The sequence below is a fragment of the Pelobates fuscus genome, chromosome 3, assembly GCF_036172605.1.
Source record: "Pelobates fuscus isolate aPelFus1 chromosome 3, aPelFus1.pri, whole genome shotgun sequence".
In the NCBI taxonomy this organism is placed as follows: Eukaryota; Metazoa; Chordata; class Amphibia; order Anura; family Pelobatidae; genus Pelobates; species Pelobates fuscus.
This window is the reverse complement of record NC_086319.1, coordinates 50,387,946-50,413,426: the sequence shown is the minus strand read 5'-3', so window position 1 is coordinate 50,413,426 and position 25,481 is coordinate 50,387,946. Positions and strand designations below refer to the sequence as shown.

Below are 25,481 nucleotides of genomic sequence, written 5' to 3'. Positions count from 1 at the left end.
TTTTCCAAAAAATATAGAATACTTGTTACACATACGCAAAAAAAAACAAAAACAGAAAAAAGAGCACAATACAATGAGAGTGATAAGCAGTTTACATACATTTTGTAAATACATTGAAATTTGTAAAATAAGTTGCATTGTTACCAGACAGGACACATTTCATATTACAAGGATGCAAACTGGAACAGAGGTAGCTACGGCACATATTTTAGTATCAGAGAAAGGTCTTTTAAGGAGTGTAATTGGCACATGGAGCTGTAATTCGATCCGTAAAAGTGTTAAGAGGACATTTCCGTATCCAGACTGAGTCCATCAACAGGTGCAACCAATGGGTCTTCAGGAATGGTTACGATAAGGCACTGAAAGATTATAATCTGCATAGGAGACACACTACCCATCAAGGCAAACCGACATGTAGAAAACAAGCACGGTAACGTTTATGACTATCAACACATACAAGTAAAAACAAACATACATTATGAAGTGCACACAACAAATACTTTCACTCCAGTTATATAGTATAACGCCTCCAAACCTTGGAGCAACACATTACATAGTAAGCGTAGCAAATAAATATTGCAAAACTTCAACTAAAGATTGAGAAAAATGTGAATCTGAAGCAAATACCAGGTTAATGGGCAATGCAATATATTTGTTAAGGACATAATTTCACTTTATTCAAGCTTTTAAATGACATATGTAGAAGGCTAAAATGACAGATTAATGTTGATAAATATATGTTCTGAAATTGTTATATTGTCAGTGACATGTCTGTTCATATTTGATGAACAGATATGCACTCTAGAAAATCAAAGAAGAATATGAATATATAGAGATTGTTCACTAAAGGGGAATGACAAAGTCATTGCAAACTTTGGCCCAAATAGACAGGCCTGAAAAACTCCCCAACTATTCAATTTAAGCCTGAAATTTACTTTCCTTATATAATAGATTTGTGAATACGCTCAATATGACCACCAACAAGAGTTCGGTGATAAAGCAAATAAATGTTTCTTTTGCAAAAAGGTGGAACTTAAGATGCCTGGAAAAAAATAAATCTGAAAATCACAATATTCTGTCAGGATTTAGAAACTATTAAACATTTACTCCCCAAGAATGATACACATCTTTGACCGGTACAACCCTTTATACGAGTGACCTGAAGATTTTAATGAATATGGTGGGTGGAATATCCAACTATCTAGCGGTGGAAAGAAACAATGTAGTAAAATCAGAGCTTCAGATTACCTTCTGTCACTACGCTCATGTTCGACTGCAGTAGCAATAATATTTATGGAGCTCAGTGAAAATGGATCTGTGCCAAAAGGAGGTGCAAATGAAACTAAACCCTCCTAAAATACAAGGGGAGGCCAGTATGTAGTTGTAGTTCGAGAAAAGCTTAGCTGGTAAAGCTACAACAAAGAATGCTTAGCACTGAATCTGTTAAAAAAGAACTTCCTCCAAATTATTGCCTTTATCCTCAAAATATTATTTTTATTGGATATTCATTAAAGATGTACAGTTAACTGGACAAATTAAGCATAGTTCCTACATTTTCTCTCATCTTCAATTCATTTCATTAAATTTCTACTGCAAATTAGGAAAATAAAAAGAATAAAAGAAAAAAAAAAAAAAAAAAAGATAAAGAAACATGTTTCTCTGATACAATGTACAACAATTGGAACTATAGCTCGCTCAGTTGGGCCTGTGTGTGATTCCACCACCTGTGAAAAAAGTATGTACATTAAGGTTCCAACAATCATCCGGTATTCCAAATTTTTGAAAAGCCATTTAAAGTGCCACACACAACATAGGTCCAAACATTGCATTTGCCAAATATAACTTTTGTAATCTTCCATAAGTTAAAAATATATACACATATACACACACGCGCAAAAATACAAACAATAAAAAGGGAGATACATGTGCTAAAATCCAAAAATATAAACCAGTGCAGCTTAAAAATCACCTCAGTGTATTGTCACTTCATACACTGTGCATATTGACAGAATGAAAAAGGTGATAGCGCAAAACTCAGATTATATTTTACCTTTTTGCTAAATATTCACAAATGGGTCCTATTTTCAGTAATGACGTTTAACTGTGGGCCCTGTATACAGTGAATATAAAACAAAACAGTGTGTAGGGTTGTAGCAAAATAGACAGACAGACATATACACGCACACACACACTTTGTATATGCAGATTTGTCCTTAATTCCTGTATAAAGTGTCCTGTCGGCAAATGGTTTCTAGCTGAAGTAGGTTAACACAATCATCTGAATTGGTTGCCTGCACACTGGACATGGTTTGTTTCTTCTTTTGAGCTTTCTTGCACAAGAAAAGCATGCCATTAGATGGCCCGTTCTTCCATGAATAATGCAGCCATTTTTGGGTCTCGTCTGACAAATAACACATGGCTCGGCGCTTGATAAAGGAAGTGTTGACTCCGCACTTTCATCGCGTTCACCATCCTTGGATTCCTCTTGACTGCAAGACGCTATGCTGCCAGACGTGGATGGCTGAGAAAAGTCCTCCGCTTCCTGCGATTCTGAACTTTGTATGCCTTCGTCCTCCAGTTTCCCAACACTTGAGTCCAGAGAGCCTGAAAGTTTTGCCTTTTTACAGTCAGGAACATCAAAGCCTTCATTTTCTTCAGTTCCTGCCATAGTTTTCCTCTTCAAGATTTGATCTTGGTTTTTATTTTGATCAGGAAGCCAATCCTTACGGAGAGACCAGCATCTGGGGCAATGACTGGGAAGAGGAGGATTAACCTCGTTGCATTTTAGGCACTTCCAGTAATCCTGAAATAAATAAATACAATTAATTTATATCCCTGTTCTCCTTGTTTTTGCATTAGATTTTTTACACACACAATGGTGAAATATGCGACACATATCTACACGCATACACTAGCATACTTATACACAAGCAAATTTCAAAATATTTTATTTGTGTATCTCATGTGTTATTTCAGCATCCAAATATCAAAACTATTGGAATACAGCTGCTGGCTTTCTTACAGTACATCTTTATAGTACCAAGTAGGAACCCATGCTAACCAGACAAAATATTTTGTGGTATGGAACCTAACAGAAAGGGAACGGTGTGGAAAAGGCACACACAGCACAGATAATCATAATTACCACAAGGGCACTATTAAAGATATTAGAAGAATAGTTTGGACGTTAAACAAAAATCTTTTACTTACAGCTTCTGAAATTTCAGTATCTTCATCGAAAGAGTCAGTGTTGCTATCTTCAGCCTGATATATTGTCACTTGGTAAACCTAAGTTAGAGAAAACAAAATGATTAAGCTGTCTAAAGCAATAAACAATACAATAAAGGGTGTCAGTTAATTTACAATATTGGTGCACAGTGATCAGCTTCCTTACTGGACACCAATTTAAAAACAAAAGAACACACAAGAAATTACTTAAGATACACTGAGCTTTGGGTTCTCTACAGGAAACAATTGGAATCAGCTCCCAGGTGATCAAACAAGCCACAAGTGCTTCCACTGACATGACATGAACAGAACCAATGGATATACTGCTAGTGAAGGAATGAGGACACGGAATCATGTGACAAACACTGAACATATACATGCTTTTGTAAACTTTCAGATCATCACAGTCCATATCTTGATGGTGCTGAAGATTTCTTCCGCCTTGTCCATCTTTTAGTATTATACTTCACTGCTTCAGGATGAAGGAGGAACACGGTTTGGCTTCTCCTGGTATAATAACCCATCAGCTACCTCAGTACAGTGGTTTAAGGAACACCAATATCAGAGACCATCTGATAGAAATAGCAGAGTTTTACTTCGCCACTAGAGGTGCTTCAGCAGAAATGGCCGTCAGTGTGACACTAAATATTGTTTACACTGTAGGGAATAAATGAGGGAGGCATAGCAAACATACCAATTTATTGAAATTAAGTGGTTTGGGTGCCTTTAATGTCCCTCTACAGAATGAGGGAAGGCCACACCCCAGCCTTCCTTGATTACTTTGTGTTCTGGAATCCACACAGCCCATTTCTTTCAGTTGAAATATGAGCTAGTGAGATCCTAACTAAAGGAACTGATAATCATATCCCATCAGCGGTGCTGACAACCGGCAAGACCAGGAGGCAGTGCAAACAGGTACCCAGAGAACTAACTGGTATTAAAGAGTCGGAAAACAGTTCAAGGTAAGAAGATGCCCAGTGACTGCTGCCCCCCAAAACAGCTGCATTGAGAGTGAAGATTCTCTAAGTATTTTTATAGGTTTTGTGGAGAGTTTTTTTGGCTGCTGATAACTCAGGCTGTTGGCTGGCTTTTTATTTATACTGGATCTATAATTACCATGCCATCACATGACAACTGTGACATGAATGACGAGTAGAATAAATTATTATTCAGGTAAAACATACTGCAATCACTTCATACAGAACATGAAATTATCCAGAACCTGCTGTATCATACCTCATCATTCATGTCATCATCACCTTCATCTGTAAGTCCATTTTCATCTCCACTAGGACTGTAATCATCCGAGTATATAGACTCAACCTCAAACTCAACACTGAATTGGTCAGAATCAGAGTCCAAATATTCAGAGTTTTCACTTGCAGGTGGTATATCAATTGCCTAATTGAAGAAAAACAAACCATTATTGAACACACATACGGTATATTTACATTACCTCCCAAGCACAACATCAACAAATGTCCTGCAGTAAGGCATGCAAGATCTACATTACCTGAAGGAAATTTGCCAACTGGTAGCAATGATGTAGAGCAGGGGAGGCCAAAGTTAGATATTCTTAAGGCTGGCAAAACATCATGGGAGGTGTAGTTCTACAACATCTGTGGATCTACCTTTGGCCACCCCTGATGTAGAACATTGAATGAAACGAATGAAACACTTGCCCTGCAAACTGCACAAAAAAGTAGCATTTGAAATCAGCTACAGAATACATATATTATATAAATATAATATGCAATAACTGCAAATCCTTGTTGAAACAGAAAGAAAAAGCAGCAAGTCAATATTATGTATATAAAAAATTACATTACAAATAGCATTGGGAACTTAAAGGGAAACTCCAGTGCCAGGCAAACGATCCGTTTTCCTGGCACTGGAGGGTCCCTCTCCCTCCCACCCACCAATCCCCAGTTACTGAAGGGGTGAAAACCCCTTCAGTCACTTACCCAAGGCAGCGGCGATGTCCCTCGCCGCTGTCTCCTCCCCCGCGACGCTCCTCCCTGAGCTTCCATCGGCCAGTGGGCAAGACTGATCCCGCCCACCGGCCGAGGAGACCTAATGCGCAATACTTCATTCCATCCCATACGTATTTTGCAGACTGGTTGGCCCTGCAAATCAGCCAAGTCTGCTAAACTTGCTAAAAAAAGCAATGCAAACCTGACAGTCTAGGAGCGGCCACTGATGTGCATTCTTAATTTAGAATGGAATTAGAATTTGAGCAAATTACATAGAATGTGACGGCAGATCAGAACCATTCAGCCCATCTAGTCTGCCCAATTTTCAAAAATACTTAAATACTTTCATTAGTCCCTGGCCTTATCTTATAGCTAGGATAGCCTTATGACTATCCCATAAATTAATCAAATTTGTTATTAAACTCAGAAATTTCACAGGGATCTACAAAGGAAGGCTCACATCACGCAACAGACACCTGCTATAGAATGATTTGAGAGGTCATTTCTTCAGTGAGAAAAACGCACTACATTTTTAAGTACTTGGTTTGCATTTCTCCATATTTTTTGGCAGACAAACACATAGTTCTTGCATGTCACGTAAGACCCACAAGAAGAGCTCTCAGATTCCGTATTCAAAAACATTTTTCATAATTACACAATTAGTGCATTAAACATGTACTGTTCCAGCTTTTACTTACAGGAGTAGAGGAAGTATCTGTGGATTCACTATTATTTCTATCGCAGCGTAAACCGCTTATCACCCACCACGAAAGACTTTCATCAAATGTTAGTGAAATACTATCGGATTTATGCCGCCTTCTTTGTTGATCAGTAGGTGAATCGTTTCCAAAATTCTCTTCTATACAAAATACAAAATATTGTGTTGACATTACTTATTTAAAGTCTCATACAGGCAATTAAAAGACCATATTGCAGTTGACGCACCTAAAGAAAAATAAAAAACCTGACTCGTACAAAGTCGTATGGCTTTTAACAAGTATAATAAATACTATTGGAACACAAACTAGTGTAAACAAGATGCTTCTGCCAAACTAATATTTCAGGTAGAGCAGAACCTTACGAGGCAGATTTATCAATGGAAAAAACAAATACTATTCTAGGGCAAAATGCTAAATAAGAAGCAATCACCATGGATAAAGAATGTCTCTTTGCACCAAAAAAATCACCCATTTTTGTCTTAATAAATTTCCCCAATATGTGAAGTTTATTTGGCAAGCTTAGTAGCCAAGCATAAAGGCTACTTTCTACCACAAACACCGCAAATGCCATTTTGTTTGATGCAGCTTGTGTGAATGCAGGGATGTGTGCCTGTATGCAGTGTCAAAAATGAGTCGATTGGAGAGCTGTGTGTGTATGAACAAAGAGGTTGTGTTTTTTGGTATTTCACTATAGCAAATTGTCACACAAGTGCTAATTTATGAATCTTTATTACTACCTGGAGGGTCCATCATCACTGATATATTGTGAGAGTGCAGAGGCACCACACTATACTTGAGTTAGTATATAGAAGGACAGCTACTTAGCATTTTACATTGTCTTGACATAGGAAATCCTCATGAGAAGTCAACCATCACTACTGTGCAAGTCAATGGTTAGCATTGCCTTGGTGTACCAGAATAAGTCCAGTTGACCTGGGTTAGCATCTAGCTGGAACTCTGATGCTAAAGTCTGGTAACCAGAGGCTGCAGCAGAGATTATATTTCCTCACCAGTGGTGAGTAAACATTTTGAGCCCTTGCACTTTAACCTCTTGCCGTCGTTAAGAACGGTCATTATGTCTTGAACGGCATGGGCTTAAAGATGTCCAGACATCATAACAAAAATCAAAGTCCCTTGCAACCCCACCCCTCGGCCCCATACTCACCTCGCCAGATCCGCATCACAATTGATTAAAAATAAAAAAAAGTGACAATACACATGGTTTCTTCAGAACCTCTACACTGTAGACTCATTATCACATTAACTTCCCATGCACAAACATAACATGAAATTGAATAACTACCTGTTTCACTGTTGATTTTTCGCTGAGATGAGCTACTCGATCTTGTTGTAGATGCAGGAGATGTTAGTTTTTCTTGTATACCTTGTGTAAATTCCTGTGTATCAAAAATAAATATTTCAATAACAGCGTATCTGTTTTAATTTTCCATTAGTGTAAGTAAGAAAATATATTTTGAACTTGGCTTCAACACTAAAACTAATGGTGCCAAAACTGAAGTGAAATTTCTTAACATGAAATAATAAAAAAAAAAGGAGCAAAACAGAATATGTTCATATTTTGATTTCTTAAAAGGACACTATACCCTTTCATCTAATTGAACTGGCTAAAGTGCCTGCAGTCCCCGGGTACGGTCCCTCTACTCCCGTTTTCCAGCAGTCCAACAATGAATAAATGTTCCTGGCCAACCACAGCATGGTCCCATTGGAGATATGTCAAAGGCAGAGATTGCACACTTCTTTTGTCATACCAGCAATGAGCAGCTGTGATAGAAAATCATTGCTGCTTAGTCTACTGCTTCCTCATTAGCTCTAGCAGTACAGAGTGGATGGGCTGCCAAGGACTCTCGTTTAGCATTAAACCATCAAAAACGGTTTAACGTTGAATGAAAAAAATTGTGCCAGGGGCCACCAGATACTATACCTACTTCCATAGCATGAAGCACATACAGTGCTTATAGTGTCCCTTCAATGCAAGAAGCAGCCTGTTTGTGATTATTAATTTTTAAATGGTTTCTTCATATTGGTTATATTTGATGACTAGAGAAAGTGGCTTCAATAGCCCACCCCCCTCCCCCCCCCCCCCCCAAAAAAAATCATAATAACAATACTCATACCTTTTGTGTATTAAGCTTGTGTGAGACACTGCATGCTTCCTTTTCACGTGATATAGATTCAGAAAAGTCTGGAGGAAAAAAAAGAACGCAAGTTAATTCATAATGCCATAAACAGCTGCATCAAAAAAATCCTCTGATAAAACTGTAAACATCTGACATATTGTAGCTGTAATTATCTGATTTACACTTTGAGAGACAGGAAATAAAGCAGCACTTTCACACCAAGCTTCCTTTTCTCCTATTTCTCTTCCACTCTCAGAATATGTTCTTTTCTGATCTAGCTTTCTTTAAAACATAAGACAAAGTAGGGACTAATTTATTGTATGTATTTTTCCTACTCTTGACTTTCTTTGACACAAGGAGGAGCTTGAGAGAGAAAGAGAAGTGGAAACAATAGGAGAAAGGTACGACCGGTGTGACAGTGCTGCTATAAAGTTAAAGGAATGTACGTATACAGCAGCAATCAGATAAATAAGTTTTTAACAAGCTTCTCTTAAAATCTTTGTAACACAGCACACCGACAGGATTCGATACGCAAGTAGATGTACAATTGGTCTTTAGTTACCAACCGCAAAATTATCTTTATCAAGCTTTATTTTAAAAATAACAAACAACCTATGTAGAAGGTATGTGATGCTATATTATTAGGCTTGATACAAATCCCAAGTTATCTTTTTGGATGGTAAGTAAACATGTTAATTCCAATAGTGAAGGACACCTTTACCATTTCTCCAAGTTTAAGGAAAACTACTTTTGTGTGCAACGCACTGAAATAAAGGAGTGGGGGCAATATAATGTGTGCATATAATACTTAAAGCATAATCCAACTCACAAATTACCCCAAAACAAGGGAGATTTATAACTGCAATGGGATTAAAGGGAACTTACTTAAGATTTTAATTATCTCTCACAAATCCGATGAGCTACTGTACTTAAAAAGGGACAGTCAATGCAATATAACCCCTATATTGGTTATTTTGCAGAGACTTCCCTGGTGCGATCTCGATATGAATAGTCAAACTGTTTTCTTGTACACAAATGTGTTTCAGTTGTTATGAACAAATCAAATGCGTTTTATCCTGTGCCTAAGGAACCGATCAATCTGAATCCACAATTTAATCCAGGTCGGAAAGTTAATTTGGGCATAAGGTATTTTAAATTTCAATCATATTTGGCCAAACTGCATCGGCTGAGAGAGCTCATGCACTCATTTAATAATTCAATTAATAAATTCCATCTAAACATGAGTGGACTCCATATCACTAATTTGGAAGTAGGAACTTTGTCACTAATGCTATAACAGTATTCGCATGCATCGTAGTCCCCATTGATGGGGACTTTTTATGCTTCTATTATTTATATTACTACTGGATACCTACTTGCTTGTCCAGTATCCTTTGTGATTCAGAGGCATTTTTGGTTTGCACTATTTGCAGTTTTGCTCTGTGTCCTGACTAAATAAATCTAAAAGTAAAGATCCTACTGAGGGTTGACTTTATATTGAGGGGTAGCCTTTAATGACCCCCAGGTGTGACCACTGAGAGCCCAGTTTGTACTCTGTTTGTAACTAGGTTTTTCATTTAATTTATTGTTGTAATTACACAGTTTTATATGAGGGTTAATAGAAGCTATTTAGAAGACAGTCTACATATGAGACACTGAACCATGCTCCATTATTATTATTATTATTTGAGTGTTTCATTCATGGTATTTTTTGGCAGAAAGGCAATTTATCTGGTGTATAGCCATCAAGTAGTGTAATATAAGATAGAAAAAAAAAAATGAAATGTGTACCATCACCTTTATTTCCTATCTACACTAAATATTCCATAATAAAGCAAAACACAGATTCCTTAAAAATTAGTTTAGTTTGGATTTGAAGTCACACTAAAAAATAAAGTGGAAAAACACACTACAGGCTGATCCAACTTTGATGTAATGTCCTTAAAACAAGCCAAAATGAGGCTCAGTAGTGTGTGTGTGGCCTCCACGTGCCTGTATGACCTCCCTACAACGCCTGTGCATGCTCCTGATGAGGTCGCGGATGGATCTCCTCCCAGACCTGGACTTAAGCATCTGCCAACTCCTGGACAGTTTGTGGTGCAACATGACGTTGGTGGATGGAGCGAGACATGATGTCCCAGATGTGCTCAATTGGATTCAGGTCTGGGGGACGGGCGGGCCAGTCCATAGCATCAATGCCTTCGTCTTGCAGGAACTGCACACTCCAGCCACATGAGGTCTAGCATTGTCTTGCATTAGGAGAAACCCAGGGCCAACCGCACTAGCATATGGTCTCACAAGGGTTCTGAGGATCTTATCTCGGTACCTAATGGCAGTCAGCTACCTATGACGAGCACATGGAGGGCTGTGCGGCCCTCCAAAGAAATGCCACCCCACACCATTACTGACCCACTGCCAAACCGGTCATGCTGGAGGATGTTGCAGGCAGCAGAGCTTTCTCCACAGCGTCTCCAGACTCTGTCACGTCTGTCACATGTGCTCAGTGTGAACCTGCTTTCATCTATGAAGAGCACAGGGCGCCAGTGGCGAATTTGCCAATCTTGGTGTTCTCTGGCAAATGCCCTGCATGGTGTTGGGTTGTAAGCACAACTCCCATCTGTTGACGTCGGGCCCTCATACCACCCTCATGGAGTCTGTTTCTGACCGTTTGAGCAGACACATGCACATTTATGGCCTGCTGGAGGTCATTTTGCAGTGCCCCTCCTTGCAAAAAGGTGGAGGTAGCGGTTCTGCTGCTGGGTTGTTGCCCTCCTACGGTCTCCTCCACGTCTCCTGATGTACTGGCCTGTTTCCTGGTTGCGCCTCCATGCTCTGGACACTACGCTGACACACACAGCAAACCTTCTTGCCACTGCTCGCATTGATGTGCCATCCTGGATGAGCTGCACTACCTGAGCCACTTGTGTGGGTTGTAGACTCTGTCTCATGCTACCACTAGAGTGAAAGCACCACTAGCATTCAAAAGTGACCAAAACATCAGCCAGGAAGCATAGAAACTGAGAAGTGGTCTATGGTCACCACCTGCAGAACCACTCCTTTATTGGGTGTGTCTTAACAATTGCCTATAATTTCCACCTGTTGTCTATCCCATTTGCACAACAGCATGTGAAATTGATTGTCACTCAGTGTTGCTTCCTAAGTGGACAGTTTGATTTCACATAAATGTGATTGACTTGGAATTACATTGTGTTGTTTTAAGTGTTCCCTTTATTTTTTTGAGCAGTGTAGATCACACAAACATCTTTTGCTACATTACTTGAATTCCATTTTTCTGGATGATTTCGGAGATATTTCTACACTATGATTGGAATTTAACTGTGTTAAAAGTCTGAATAGATTTTTTTAGCATGAAACTTTTCTCTTAAACTGAGTACTTTGTCTTTAAGAGATTTTGCAAACTAACAAGTTGTTAGAAATGGAACATATTGTCTTTCATACAAGGTTTTTTTAATAAATGACCTCTCACCCATATTCAGTAAATATGGTGTTCAGACTTTAGGACGCCATTTTGTCCTAGGTTAATGTAACAAGTCAGGGAATTTCCCATGTCATGTGTACCCTTATGTTTTAGTCTAAACATGGATAAGATGGCTAGTTAATGACAACACACTGATTAAGATGTTCTCTTGTTAAAATGGATTTAATGTTCATGGCCTTGTATCTTTGCCAAGTTAAAGTAGGTCCTAACATGACCTGATTGAAAATATAAGGTATAAATATGTGTACTTATTAATATTGGGGCACAGAGGAGATAATTTTGAGATGCTGCTCCATTTTATCATGACTGAGACGTTGACATGTTTAAGAGGGTATGTTATTATATTTTACTGATATTGCAAGCATATACTTTAATCTGAAACTCTGCTATAAAGTATAATGGATTATTAGTTATTTATATTTAAAAAAAATTAAATTAAATTAGAAAAAAATAAACTATTGCTCCCTATTTTTTTATTGTATTCTCAAATATTTATATATTGTAAAAAGAGGAATTCTAACTATATAATATTATGGCTAAGATATCTGTACGGTTAGTCCTGCTAAATTCTATGCTTTAAGACGTTCTAGTTGTAAATAGGGGAACCGGTTGCAGTTACAGCAGACTGGCCAGATGGAAGTCTCTACCTGCTGCAAGAGACATAAAAGCCTACTTGGAATTTGAAGAAAAGAAAATTAAAAAAAATAAATAAAAGCACCTAAAGGATTCTTAGACTGTGAGAAACAACAAGATTTTCTATTCTGATGGAACGAAGATGAAGTAATTTGGCCTCAAATAAGTGTCATGTCTGGGGAAAATCAGGCACCACTTATCACCCGAGCAATACAATACCAACAGTGAGGCATGGAGGTGGTAGCATCAGGTTTAGGGCTGTTTTCAGCATCAGGGACAATCAGACTGGTCAGGGTTAAGAGACTGCGGAATGTTGCAAGATACAGAGATAACCTTCATGAAAACCTACTCCACAGCACCCAGAACCTCAGACTGGGCCAAAGGTTAACCTTCCAACAAGGACTCCAAGTACACAATCAAGACAACAAAAGAGTGGTCCTTGAGAAAATAGTTTGATTTTTACCTTGTAATTATGGGCTGAGTGTAACTGATGTGGGGAGAAAATAATAATAATAAATATATGTGTATATAAATATATATATATATATATATATATATATATATATATATATATATATATACACATACATACACACACACATACATACATACATACATACACACACACATACATACAAAATTGTAGGATAAAATAATGTAAATGAAATGAAGGGGTCTGTATACCTTCTGAATGTACTAAATAGACACATATACATAAACACACTGAACTTAAAATTTAAAGGCATATGCTACTAGTCAGACCTTAGAAAAGTTCCTCACCAGAGCAAGCCATATCATACTCACTAAGGGTGAATTTCTGCTAGCCGGACATTTTTGTGATAGATTACACAGATCTGTTTGTTCTTAAATCCCAATATGTAGGATAGGACTAAGCGATGGCAAAATGGGTTATCCCTGCAGTGGGGGCAAAATGCAAAGCTGCTCCGGGACTACAAAAGTTACAGCAAGGTGTTGAGGTACTTTCAGCATCAACTACCTTGGGGCCTGCATTACTCCAGATCTAAACATAAAATGACTGAACGATTCAATACCAAGGTTATTCATGAACCTATAACCTTAGATGGGCTTTCAATTCTTTCCAGGGCTGATTTTAAATAAACCATACACATATACTGAGCATGGGTCAGTGTTGTATGTATATAGTAATGGAAAATAAGGCTATTGACGAATTCTGAATACATTCACATGTCAGCAATATAATATATACATACACACACTGTATATTTTTATTTTTAATTCAGGCACATACAATTCCTGGTCTGTCAGAAATGTTAATTACTCTTGGCAGAAGTTCTAATTGACACTTCCCGACTCAAGCCTGGGACTGCAACCGAAGTTTGTGGGAAGAGCCAACGTACACCAAGACTTTAGGGTTAAACGGTTCATTGACGGTTTAACCCCTGAGATAAGTTGGCACCTAGGGACATCTTCACACCATAACCACTTAATTCTGATAAAGTTGTTATCATGATCAGACTATTCCTTTTATTGAATAATCATGTGTTGTCTCATAAACTATTTGCTAGCTTACATGATACACAAGAGAACACATGATGTTCGACATTGGATGTTTCAACATGTCGATTGTTAAGATTATATTTTCCAGTGAGCACAGTAATATGACTGATAAACATCACATTTGTTGAAAGATTCTCCAATCCAGGCAGTTCGCCAACTCGCTGACTAGACTTTCATTTCTTGAACATAACATATTTACAAATAACAAAAACAAATACACAATAGGACACTTTGATCTTCCGTTAGCCACTGGAGGTCACTAGCAATGCAAGAGACGTCTATGAAATCAGTAAAATAATTACTGTGTTGTAGTGCTATACTTCATATTGACACTTGCAGTAAATGTGCTGTGTTTAGGTCAATTTATCAATCCATCCGTGAACAAAAAGAAGCAGAAAACACAAATAAAAATAAAGTCACAGTGATGTTCTGGAGACTTCACAATAAACCACAAGCACAATGGTAGACATTACGAATGTCTCCCGAGCACCCAAATGTAATTCACACTAATCTGGGGCAGGCCTGGACATGTATGTCACTGTATGTCGCATTTTACAACTTGCATAACTTAGAACTCTGGAGACCGAATAATAAACCATGAGAAGTCAACTGCTAAACCTCGAGTTGGCATTTTATAATTTACACATTGCTGTTAAGTTAATTTTCAAGTTCAGGCCTAGGGCTCCTTTACTCTTAAGGAAGCGCAGGGGAATACATCTCAGCCTGTCTGAGATAGCTATTCTACTAAACGTCACCTATTTGTAAGATTACCAGATCCACCAAGTTTTCAGGGACACATTTTGTCATTTTTTAAGATTTAGTCCCTCTCATACTAATAACATAGGAAAAGAGGAGCAATAGAGAGAGAATCATGTATTTCCAAACAGTACATAGAATGTCAGTAATGGGAGAGAGGAGGGATTATTGGTGGCAGCTGCACACAACAGCTGTTTCCTGATAATATCACTCCCACTAATCTCAATAGACTGCAACACCCCCCCCCCTCCCCCCAAAAAGCATGTGGTCAATCCCATAGTGCAATAGATTTTTATTGCAAGCTGTGGCATCATCTACCAGGTAAAAGCCATAGAGCTCTCCCTGTAGAGATGCACTGATCTAATGCATATCAATGAGGAGATACTGATTGGCACAATGCATTGAATTCTATGTTATTATGAATTGAACTTGCTTCTCATAGGATTACACTGTGATTAGTGCAGGGCGGCTGGCAAAGCCCAGCCCCAATTACAGCCGGTTGGGGACTAGCAGAGAGACCCGGTTTGTGTCTATTTAAAGTCTGTGGGTGTCTCCCTTCAGCAGCCTGCAGCCCAGAAACAGCGACTGAGTGCAATCTCTCAGTGTGTGTGCTGAATAAATTTAAAGGGCTCTACAGAGCGCTGACTTCCAGCACTGCACAAAGCTCATCACACGGTCTGGGGTAAAAACAGCCATAGGTATCCATTAATACCAGTTTCTGATGTATGCAGGAATTTAAAGTGGGTATGTCACCTTAAGCTCACCTTTCTTCTATTGTTTCCTCTTCTCTTTGAGAATCTATTCTTATTTTCTTAATGTCTGATCTATTTCTCTTTAAAAACAGTAGACAAAGTAGGGACTTCTTTGTCTTATGTATTTTACCTACACACAACAAATGTGACGTGCCTTAAGCTCCACCCTTTGTCAAGATTGCCAAGTGTAGAAAAAAAATAGATAAAGTATTCCCCACTTTGTCTTAAAGAGAACTAGATCAGAAATAAAGAAAATGGGAAGAGACAATGAAATAGGAGAAAGGCAAGTTTAAGGTGCCAGAGACACTTTAACTCTGCTATACTACACTGTTACGCATTTAAAGAGCTGCTTGCATTTCCTCAAAAGCTCTGGGGGCACTAAAAATGGCCCCAGTTGACAAAGGAGAGCCCCCGGTATCAATTAATACCAAGGTATGAGCAGGGATTTAACTCTGCTCACACCACAACTAAAGGACATGTTAGTAGTACATCCTAAAGCCCATTATAGTTAGGATTTCGGACACGCCCCAATACTGTTAAAATAATTGCAAGTTTCACTTGGTTTACATGCAAGGAGAGGTGCCAGTCTCCAAATACACATGGTCTGGTAAATAAAGGTGCCAAATATAACTCATGGTGCTCAGCCACTTAGGTCCAGAGATTTAGGGTTCCAGACTGGCTAACAACTTTGAAAAAACAACAGTTTTTATAGGAGTGTTTGATGAAAAATCAAGTATTGTGTCATAATACCCACAGAAGTCTGGTTAACATACTCCACAAATGCAGCGAGTGAAACACTAAAATCAGTATTCCTATACCAGCAATATTTTCCCTGCAGCTGTGTGGGGGGGGGGGGGGGGGGGGATAGAAAAAACAGGGCTGAAAGCAAAACTTACAAGCAAATAATTACATCCTTTTTGAAACTATGATAACATTTTACTACACCTGGCTCCTTTATGAAAAAAAATAAGTTTTATTGTGCTAGCAATTCTAGGAAAGGAAAAAAATAAAATAAAAAAATACCGAGCATAAGAGAATGCCGATTAAATACTTAATAACTTGCCTTGTGAAGCTGCGGTTATCAGATTCTTAGAAATCATTGCATACAGCCTCCTAGGGGAAAAACGTAAATAAAAAATAAATAATGTTTTTAAAATACTAAGACACAGCATCAAAGATTTTAACAATTTACAGATCATGACAGTCTGATAGAAGACATAAAAACCGTTTAAACGGATTTGAGCAATAGAAAAAACAAAACAAAACAAAAATAAAACAGAAAAGCACCCCACTATAGAGTTACATTAAATAGTACACATTCATTATGTTAATTACCTGGGTTCTTTTACAGAAAAGCTTTGTACCCCAAATAGTTCTCCTAGAGGATCATTGGAGCAGTGGACAATATGCTGTTGCTTCTCGTCATACAACTGCTTGGCCTTAATGTACTGACCAAGATGGTATATAACCTACAGCGCAAGTACGGAAACAATGCAATAACTACAATAAGACAGTACATTTTGAAATTAATGTGTATTTCAGTGGTTCCCAACCTGAGTAGGTCTCAAGAACATATGGATTGGCCCATGTGATAAAAGGTCACTTTAGACTCAGACTCTTACTCTCAGTAAGCAGGCACTTACAATCTGTAACACCGATCTTTGTTCTCTCACTCGGCTGTCTCTCCACCCTTTGTTCTTCCACGTGCTCACTTTCACTCACATTGTCTACCCAATATGTGTCCATCGCTCTCGACATCTTTTTCAACACTCGCATGCTCTCCACCTCTACGTACAGGTTATCTTTTCTTTTTCGAAAGGCAGACCCTCTCTCTTTCCACTCTGCACCTCTTCCATCACACCTCTCTTCTCATTCTTTTGAACTGCTCTGCCTGCTTTTTCAAACAAACAATCTGCTTTTCTGAAGATTTTCCTCAACATTTATTTCGGATTTCAGCCTCTCTTCTGATTGTCTACAATTCAGGCTCAGAAAGATGGTGTCATGCTTGATATTTATAATAGTGGGCTATTTGCAGTGAAAGTTTTAACTTATCATTGGGCAGTTCTACACTCCTGTGTGGGTTAATGATGGGATGTCATAGTGTACCAATTGCTCATGACCTGACACAAATGCCAAATTAGAAGAGGATGAATGAAAATAGTATTTGCCAATAGAGAAGGGAAACACTGCTCACTACCTTACAGCACTTACCTGAGATGGCTCGCCAGAAGAGATCTTTCATCAGATCAGAGCCCCCAACATGTCCTGACACTTGGGAACTAACTGGTGAACCCAAGGGGCTGGGGCTCCAGGCTGGGAACCACTGGTGTATGTTGCATTACTAAGGATTTTAATAAAATGTGTACTAATGCTCACCTCCTTCATTGTAAATATCTCAGTTTGTGCACCTGCAGATTTCAATAGTTTTAGCAGAAGTGGTGTTGGTTTTACCTAGGGGAAAAATGCATTTATTATAGGATGACTGGTGGTTTTCCTGACAACAAAGTGACATAAGATGGCCTTAAAAACAAAAATAAAGCATGCAGGTCTGTCAACTGATAAACAAGTCAGTATAACACTTACCAATGTTTCTTGCTCTGAAGCCATTATCTGAGTGCTTTCTAAACAATCTGTAGTGGACGAAATATTCATATTGCACGTTTGCCTGTAACAGACATCAGTTTATTACAATCAACTTACAATTTTTTTTAGGTTAAAAATTATTATAAAACATGCATTAAATGTATTAGGATACAGACAAATCACAAATAAAAGCCAAGACATAAAATACTTGGAAATAACATTGATAATAAGTAACAAGAGCTCCCTGTAAGAAATCATCCTGAAATGACATGTCAGACTGACAGGAGGGTAGCTGAGCATCAATATATCTTACCTTTACTAAATACAGAGAATATGATAAAGTGCTTTTGTCCAGGAGCCTTCCCCAGCTCCCTGCCTAAAGTGCAGCTCTGCAGCTCCCAGTCCCTTTAAATGAGAGCTGACAGACAAGTCGAGGCTAGATCCTCAGCAAGTACGGTGCATGTCTGAGCATGACCGGGCTGTAAAGCTGACTCACCACCTGTCTCTCTCTCATCTAATCTGCCTGAGCCGGCTCTACAGGATCACCCTGTAGCCGCTAGAACACCTCGGACACAGGCAGCAGCTACTGCACCCTGCAGCCAGGGGGCACTGCAACCCCCCACAGAGAAAGACCCTCACCTGTCACCAACGTTCTACGCTGACACATTGTAACCAGACAGCAGGTGTGGAATATAAATCCTTGATCTATTTATTCTATAGGATTATAATATGACCAGGACCAAGCGCCCCTCAACTACCCCCTCTGATACATTACAACTCCCATCATACACAGGCAGCCATAAGTCAATGAGAGGTGTCGTGATTTCTCAGTCTCGGGAGATTTATTCACACACCGATGTCCTAACATAATAAAGGGACCACTTGCTCGGAATGCACGATAGGGGAATAAGTTGTCATTAAAGGGTTAATACGGGATCCGGGGGGAGAAGCGGACAACAGGAGCGAATGTACACTCTTAAAAGTAAGATCAAGCAGTAAGTATTCCTCCCACGCTGCTTGGACATCCTATTGGCTGGCAAAGCATCCTGGGAGCAGGAGTCCTACACTAGCTGGAAGGCTGCCTGCAGGCTGTGCCCTGCCCTCGGGGATGTTTACCAATGTGTACTGCACATGCTCAGTGCCGAGCTCACTGGGGACCCTGCCCTGTGGCAGAGCTATCTGTGGTGTAATACAGAGCTGTGCCATGTGTCACTGTAACCAGACAGACAGACTGACTCACCATGAGCTGGTAAAACAAACCATCACAAGACCTGGGAATTACTCACTTCCCGGAATACTCCAGAATATACCTTCATTATCTCCCCCAACCCCCCACTAGTCACACCAATACAGAAACTGGAAGTGATCCAGTACATGGCTAATGTCGATAAGGATGAACACATTGCTCTCACAATGTAAAGTACAATATACACGGGGAAGTTTGTGTGTAAATATTTCAGCCACATTTTCCACAAGTTTCCTCAATGTTTAAAGCGGCTCTGTTACTTTTTAGTATTCCATAATTATATCATTTTTATAAACACCGGATCCTGACAGAGTTGAGTTTAATTGAGATTTCAATTGCAATAAAAATATTCCATATAACAAAGTAGGGATTCCTTTGTCTTATGGACAAGTCTAATGTTAACAAAGGGCTGAGCTCCAACATAACCAACTTTTGTCCAAGTGCTGGTTGTTGGATTCAGGCATGGTCTAGCTAGCATTATCATCACAAAATGTCATCTTTGAGGCTTCTGTGAGTACACCACAGATGAAGCACCAAGAGATTAAGAGAGCTCCCCTGATGAACATGGTGGTGGATGTGAAGGGCAGCTTCAGGTACCTTTGACAGCACCCCAAGGCCACTGGTACCTAAATGGAGGTATCACATTTTGCAAAGGCCCCCTAAAACTCAAATATCTGCTTTCAGGCAGGCACAAAATCTCCCTTTGACACTAGGCATTGGAGAGTGAAAATTTAGCCCTTACAAACAGAAATGTATCCCTGGTGAGCGTGACATTAACCTTTCAGGCCTGCAGAGGGGAGTAACGTTTAAAGGAACAAAACTATTCCTAACGCTATAATGTAACTGCCTGCCCCCTTACTTGAAAGGGTTAAATAACCCTTCCCTCCCCACTTACATGATTCCAGTGCTAAGGGATCTGGATCTGTCTCTGTCTCCTATTCCAGCGACGTCACAGTAACGGGAGAACCTAACTGGCTCCGCGCATTAGACCTTCCCAATAGGAAAGCATTACTTTCCAATCTGCATTTTGAAGATGCTGAACGTCCTCGTACACCGCCTGAGGACGTCCAATGTTGTTTCACAGAGTTAAACCCTGTGAACATGCTGGAAGCGCATCTATTGGCAGGGTTAAGAAGACAGGGGCACTGTCCCCAGACCATGTCAATGAGATGAAATGGTCTGAGTGCCTATAGTGTCCCAGTTCTGGCTGATAACCCAGTTTAAAGGGACACTATGGAGAGGGAGGGGGCGCGGGAAAGGGGTTCCTAACACCATAGTGTTCCTTTAAGCGGAGGAAAAAAAAAAAAGGATTTAATTACAAAAGGTGTTCTCCTAGTCATATTAAAGGAACACTATAGTCACCTAAATTACTTTAGCTAAATAAAGCAGTTTTAGTGTATAGATCATTCCCTTGCAATTTCACTGCTCAATTCACTGTCATTTAGGAGTTAAATCACTTTGTTTCTGTTTATGCAGCCCTAGCCACACCTCCCCTGGCTATGATTGACTGAGCCTACATGAAAAAAACTGGTTTCACTTTCAAACAGATGTAATTTACCTTAAATAATTGTATCTCAATCTCTAAATTGAACTTTAATCACATACAGGAGGCTCTTGCAGGGTCTAGTAAGCTATTAACATAGCAAGGGATAAGAAAATCTTAATTAAACAGAACTTGCAATAAAGAAAGCCTAAATAGGGCTCTCTTTACAGGAAGTGTTTATGGAAGGCTGTGCAAGTCACATGCAGGGAGGTGTGACTAGGGTTCACAAACAAAGGGATTTAACTCCTAAATGGCAGAGGATTGAGCAGTGAGGCTGCAGGGGCATGTTCTATACACCAAAACTGCTTCATTAAGCTAAAGTTGTTCAGGTGACTATAGTGTCCCTTTAAACATATGTCATGTTTTGTAAACGTAATTAACAGTAAAATCAGGAATAAAAAAATAGCAAAAAAGGAATCAAAATCGAAAAAAGGAATAAAAACCGATGGAATTTTTTTTTTAATGTTGCCCATCTGTTTTATAAATAAGAAAATGGAGCAGGAGCACAAAACATGCAAAAAATAAATAAAAATACCCTCATGGGGTGTGACAAGTAAAGCACAGCAACACTGGGCATTATTCACTAAATGTAGAATAAATTAACCAAGTGGAGATTATAGCAGAGCTAATGAATTTCTTAAAATCCACTAAATTTGTCTTAATTTTGTAAATCTACTTTCATTTCCTACATTTCAGAGTTTTGTGAATAATACTGTAGAAATAAATAACACATGCATGCAAGGTCAGTGCCTAAATAATCCTGTAAAGGTACTGTGATACTCTATAAGTAGAATACACAGAGAGCTGGCCAGTAAAGGTACTGTAAAACTCTGCATTATATGCACTATACACAGAGATCCAGTAAATGTACTGTAATAACCTGTATTATATGCACAATACACAGAGATCCAGTAATGGTACTGTAATAACCTGTATTATATGCACAATACACAGAGATCCAGTAAATGTACTGTAATAACCTGTATTATATGCACAATACACAGAGATCCAGTAATGGCACTGTAATAACCTGTATTATATGCACAATACACAGAGATCCAGTAATGGTACTGTAAAACTCTGCATTATATGCACAATACACAGAGATCCAGTAAAGGTACTGTAATAACCTGTATTATACTGCATGCACAATACACAGAGATCCAGTAAATGTACTGTAATAACCTGTATTATACTGCATGCACAATACACAGAGATCCAGTAAATGTACTGTAATAACCTGTATTATACTGCATGCACAATACACAGAGATCCAGTAAAGGTACTGTAAAACTCTGCATTATATGCACAATACACAGAGATCCAGTAAAGGTACTGTAAAACTCTGCATTATATGCACAATACACAGAGATCCAGTAAAGGTACTGTAATAACCTGTATTATATGCACAATACACAGAGATCCAGTAATGGTACTGTAAAACTCTGCATTATATGCACAATACACAGAGATCCAGTAATGGTACTGTAAAACTCTGCATTATATGCACAATACACAGAGATCCAGTAAAGGTACTGTAATAACCTGCATTATACTGCATGCACAATACACAGAGATCCAGTAAAGGTACTGTAAAACTCTGCATTATATGCACAATACACAGAGATCCAGTAAAGGTACTGTAAAACTCTGCATTATATGCACAATACACAGAGATCCAGTAAAGGTACTGTAATAACCTGTATTATATGCACAATACACAGAGATCCAGTAAAGGTACTGCAATAACCTGTATTATATGCACAATACACAGAGATCCAGTAAAGGTACTGTAATAACCTGTATTATACTGTATGCACAATACACAGAGATCCAGTAATGGTACTGTAATAACCTTTATTATACTGTATGTACAATACACAGAGATCCAGTAAAGGTACTGTAATAACCTTTATTATACTTAATGTACAATACACAGAGATCCAGTAAAGGTACTGTAATAACCTGTATTATACTGTATGCACAATACACAGAGATCCAGTAATGGTACTGTAATAACCTTTATTATACTGTATGTACAATACACAGAGATCTAGTACAATTACTGTAATAACCTGTATTATACTGTATGCACAATACACAGATCCAGTAAAGGTACTGTGATAACCTGTATTATACTGTATGCACAATACACAGAGATCCAGTAATTGTACTGTAATGACCTGTATTATACTGTATGTACAATACACAGAGATCTAGTACAATTACTGTAATAACCTGTATTATACTGTATGCACAATACACAGATCCAGTACAGGTACTGTAATAACCTGTATTATATGCACAATACACAGAGACCCAGTAAAGGGACTGTAATAACCTGTATTATAATCACAATACACAGAGATCCAGTAAAGGTACTGTGATAACCTGTATTATACTGTATGCACAATACACAGAGATCCAGTACAGGTACTGTAATAACCTGTATTATACTGTATGCACAATACACAGAGATCCAGTAATGGTACTGTAATAACCTTTATTATACTGTATGTACAATACACAGAGATCCAGTAAAGGGACTGTAATAACCTGTATTATACTGCATGCACAATACACAGAGATCCAGTACAGGTACTGTAATAACCTGTATTATATGCACATTACACAGAGATCCAGTAAAGTAATATCCTGTATTATACTGTATGCACAATACACAGAGATCCAGTACAGGTACTGTAATAACCTGTATAATATGCACAATACACAGAGATCCAGTACAGGTACTGTAATAACCTGTATTATATGCACAATACACAGAGGTCCAGTAAAGGTACTGTAATAACCTGTATTATATGCACAATACACAGAGATCCAGTAAAGGTACTGTAATAACCTGTATTATATGCACAATACACAGAGAGCCTGGCCTGAAAACCTTTGTAACAATTTGTATAATAACACAGTGTAGTAAATTCTAGGAATGAACACATTACCAGGGCCTGATGGCACAACTTCATTCCCCATGAACCTGCCTTACAGGAGATCAGATAGACCTATAGGGCCAACAGGGGCCCCGGCCCCGAGCATGGACTACAACTACCACAACCACCCCGGCACCGAGCATGGGCTACAACTACCACAACCACCCCGGCCCCGAGCATGGACTACAACCACCACAACCACCCCGGCCCCGAGCATGGACTACAACCCCCACAACCACCCCGGCCCCGAGCATGGACTACAACCACCACAACCACCCCGGCCCCGAGCATGGACTACAACCACCACAACCACCCCGGCCCCGAGCATGGACTACAACCACCACAACCACCCCGGCCCCGAGCATGGACTACAACCACCACAACCACCCCGGCCCCGAGCATGGACTACAACCACCACAACCACCCCGGCCCCGAGCATGGACTACAACCACCACAACCACCCCGGCCCCGAGCATGGACTACAACCACCACAACCACCCCGGCCCCGAGCATGGACTACAACCACCACAACCACCCCGGCCCCGAGCATGGACTACAACCACCACAACCACCCCGGCCCCGAGCATGGACTACAACCACCACAACCACCCCGGCCCCGAGCATGGACTACAACCACCACAACCACCCCGGCCCCGAGCATGGACTACAACCACCACAACCACCCCGGCCCCGAGCATGGACTACAACCACCACAACCACCCCGGCCCCGAGCATGGACTACAACCACCACAACCACCCCGGCCCCGAGCATGGACTACAACCACCACAACCACCCCGGCCCCGAGCATGGACTACAACCACCACAACCACCCCGGCCCCGAGCATGGACTACAACTACCACAACCACCCCGGCCCCGAGCATGGACTACAGGGGCCCCCGGCAACGGGGAGCTGAGACGGTGAGAGGGGTGAGAGGGGTAACAGGGGCATCTTACACTCTCCCCAGGGGCAAATCACTAGGAATATTATAGAAGCCTCCAATGCAGACACAGCACCTCGGGCCCCCCTCGCTCTGACTGGGGGCCTCATGCTCGTCCATCCTGGCCCTCGTTCCTGCGTCGCTCAGCGCGAGCTCTCTACTCACCTCGGTTCAGCGAAGCCCTCATCCTCCTCCATCTTGTAAACCGCCTAATCCTTTATTCCGCCTGTAATGGAGACATCATCAATGTGAGCACATCGCCAGGCCGCACGTTATCACTGGCTCCCCCACCCGGCCAACTCGGTAACTGCACCTATCAGTATCACTGGCTCCCCACCTGGCCAACTCGGGGAACTGCACCTATCAATATAAATACATCGCCAGGCCGCACGTTATCACTGGCTCCCCCACCCGGCCAACTCGGTAACTGCACCTATCAGTATCACTGGCTCCCCACCTGGCCAACTCGGGGAACTGCACCTATCAATATAAATACATCGCCAGGCCGCACGTTATCACTGGCTCCCCCACCCGGCCAACTCGGTAACTGCACCTATCAGTATCACTGGCTCCCCACCTGGCCAACTCGGGGAACTGCACCTATCAATATAAATACATCGCCAGGCCGCACGTTATCACTGGCTCCCCTCCCCCACCCGGCCAACTCGGGAACTGCACCTATCAATATCACTGGCTCCCCCACCCGGCCAACTCGGGAACTGCACCTATCAATATAAATACATCGCCAGGCCGCACGTTATCACTGGCTCCCCCACCCGGCCAACTCGGGAACTGCACCTATCAATATAAATACATCGCCAGGCCGCACGTTATCACTGGCTCCCCCACCCGGCCAACTCGGGAACTGCACCTATCAATATCACTGGCTCCCCCACCCGGCCAACTCGGGAACTGCACCTATCAATATAAATACATCGCCAGGCCGCACGTTATCACTGGCTCCCCACCCGGCCAACTCGGGAA

General features: G+C 40.2%; 1 protein-coding gene across 2 annotated transcripts; it reads right to left on the bottom strand.

The window, feature by feature from the left end:
- MDM2 (MDM2 proto-oncogene) lies at nucleotides 1-24,770 on the bottom strand. Of its 2 annotated transcripts, none has more exons than XM_063447023.1 (11): nucleotides 24,663-24,770; nucleotides 17,821-17,902; nucleotides 17,614-17,688; nucleotides 16,573-16,706; nucleotides 16,301-16,350; nucleotides 8,056-8,123; nucleotides 7,224-7,317; nucleotides 5,900-6,060; nucleotides 4,465-4,629; nucleotides 3,211-3,288; nucleotides 1-2,803 (listed from the first exon to the last, which is right to left on the bottom strand). In XM_063447023.1, the coding sequence occupies exons 1-11, from the start codon at nucleotides 24,692-24,694 to the stop codon at nucleotides 2,252-2,254; spliced, it is 1,491 nt and encodes a 496-aa protein (XP_063303093.1). In that variant the 5' UTR covers nucleotides 24,695-24,770; the 3' UTR covers nucleotides 1-2,251. The 2 variants fall into 2 exon arrangements, with proteins under 2 accessions (XP_063303093.1, XP_063303094.1); XM_063447024.1 differs by lacking the exon at nucleotides 24,663-24,770 and adding an exon at nucleotides 18,134-18,236.
- Between the last annotated feature and the right edge of the window lie 711 nt (nucleotides 24,771-25,481).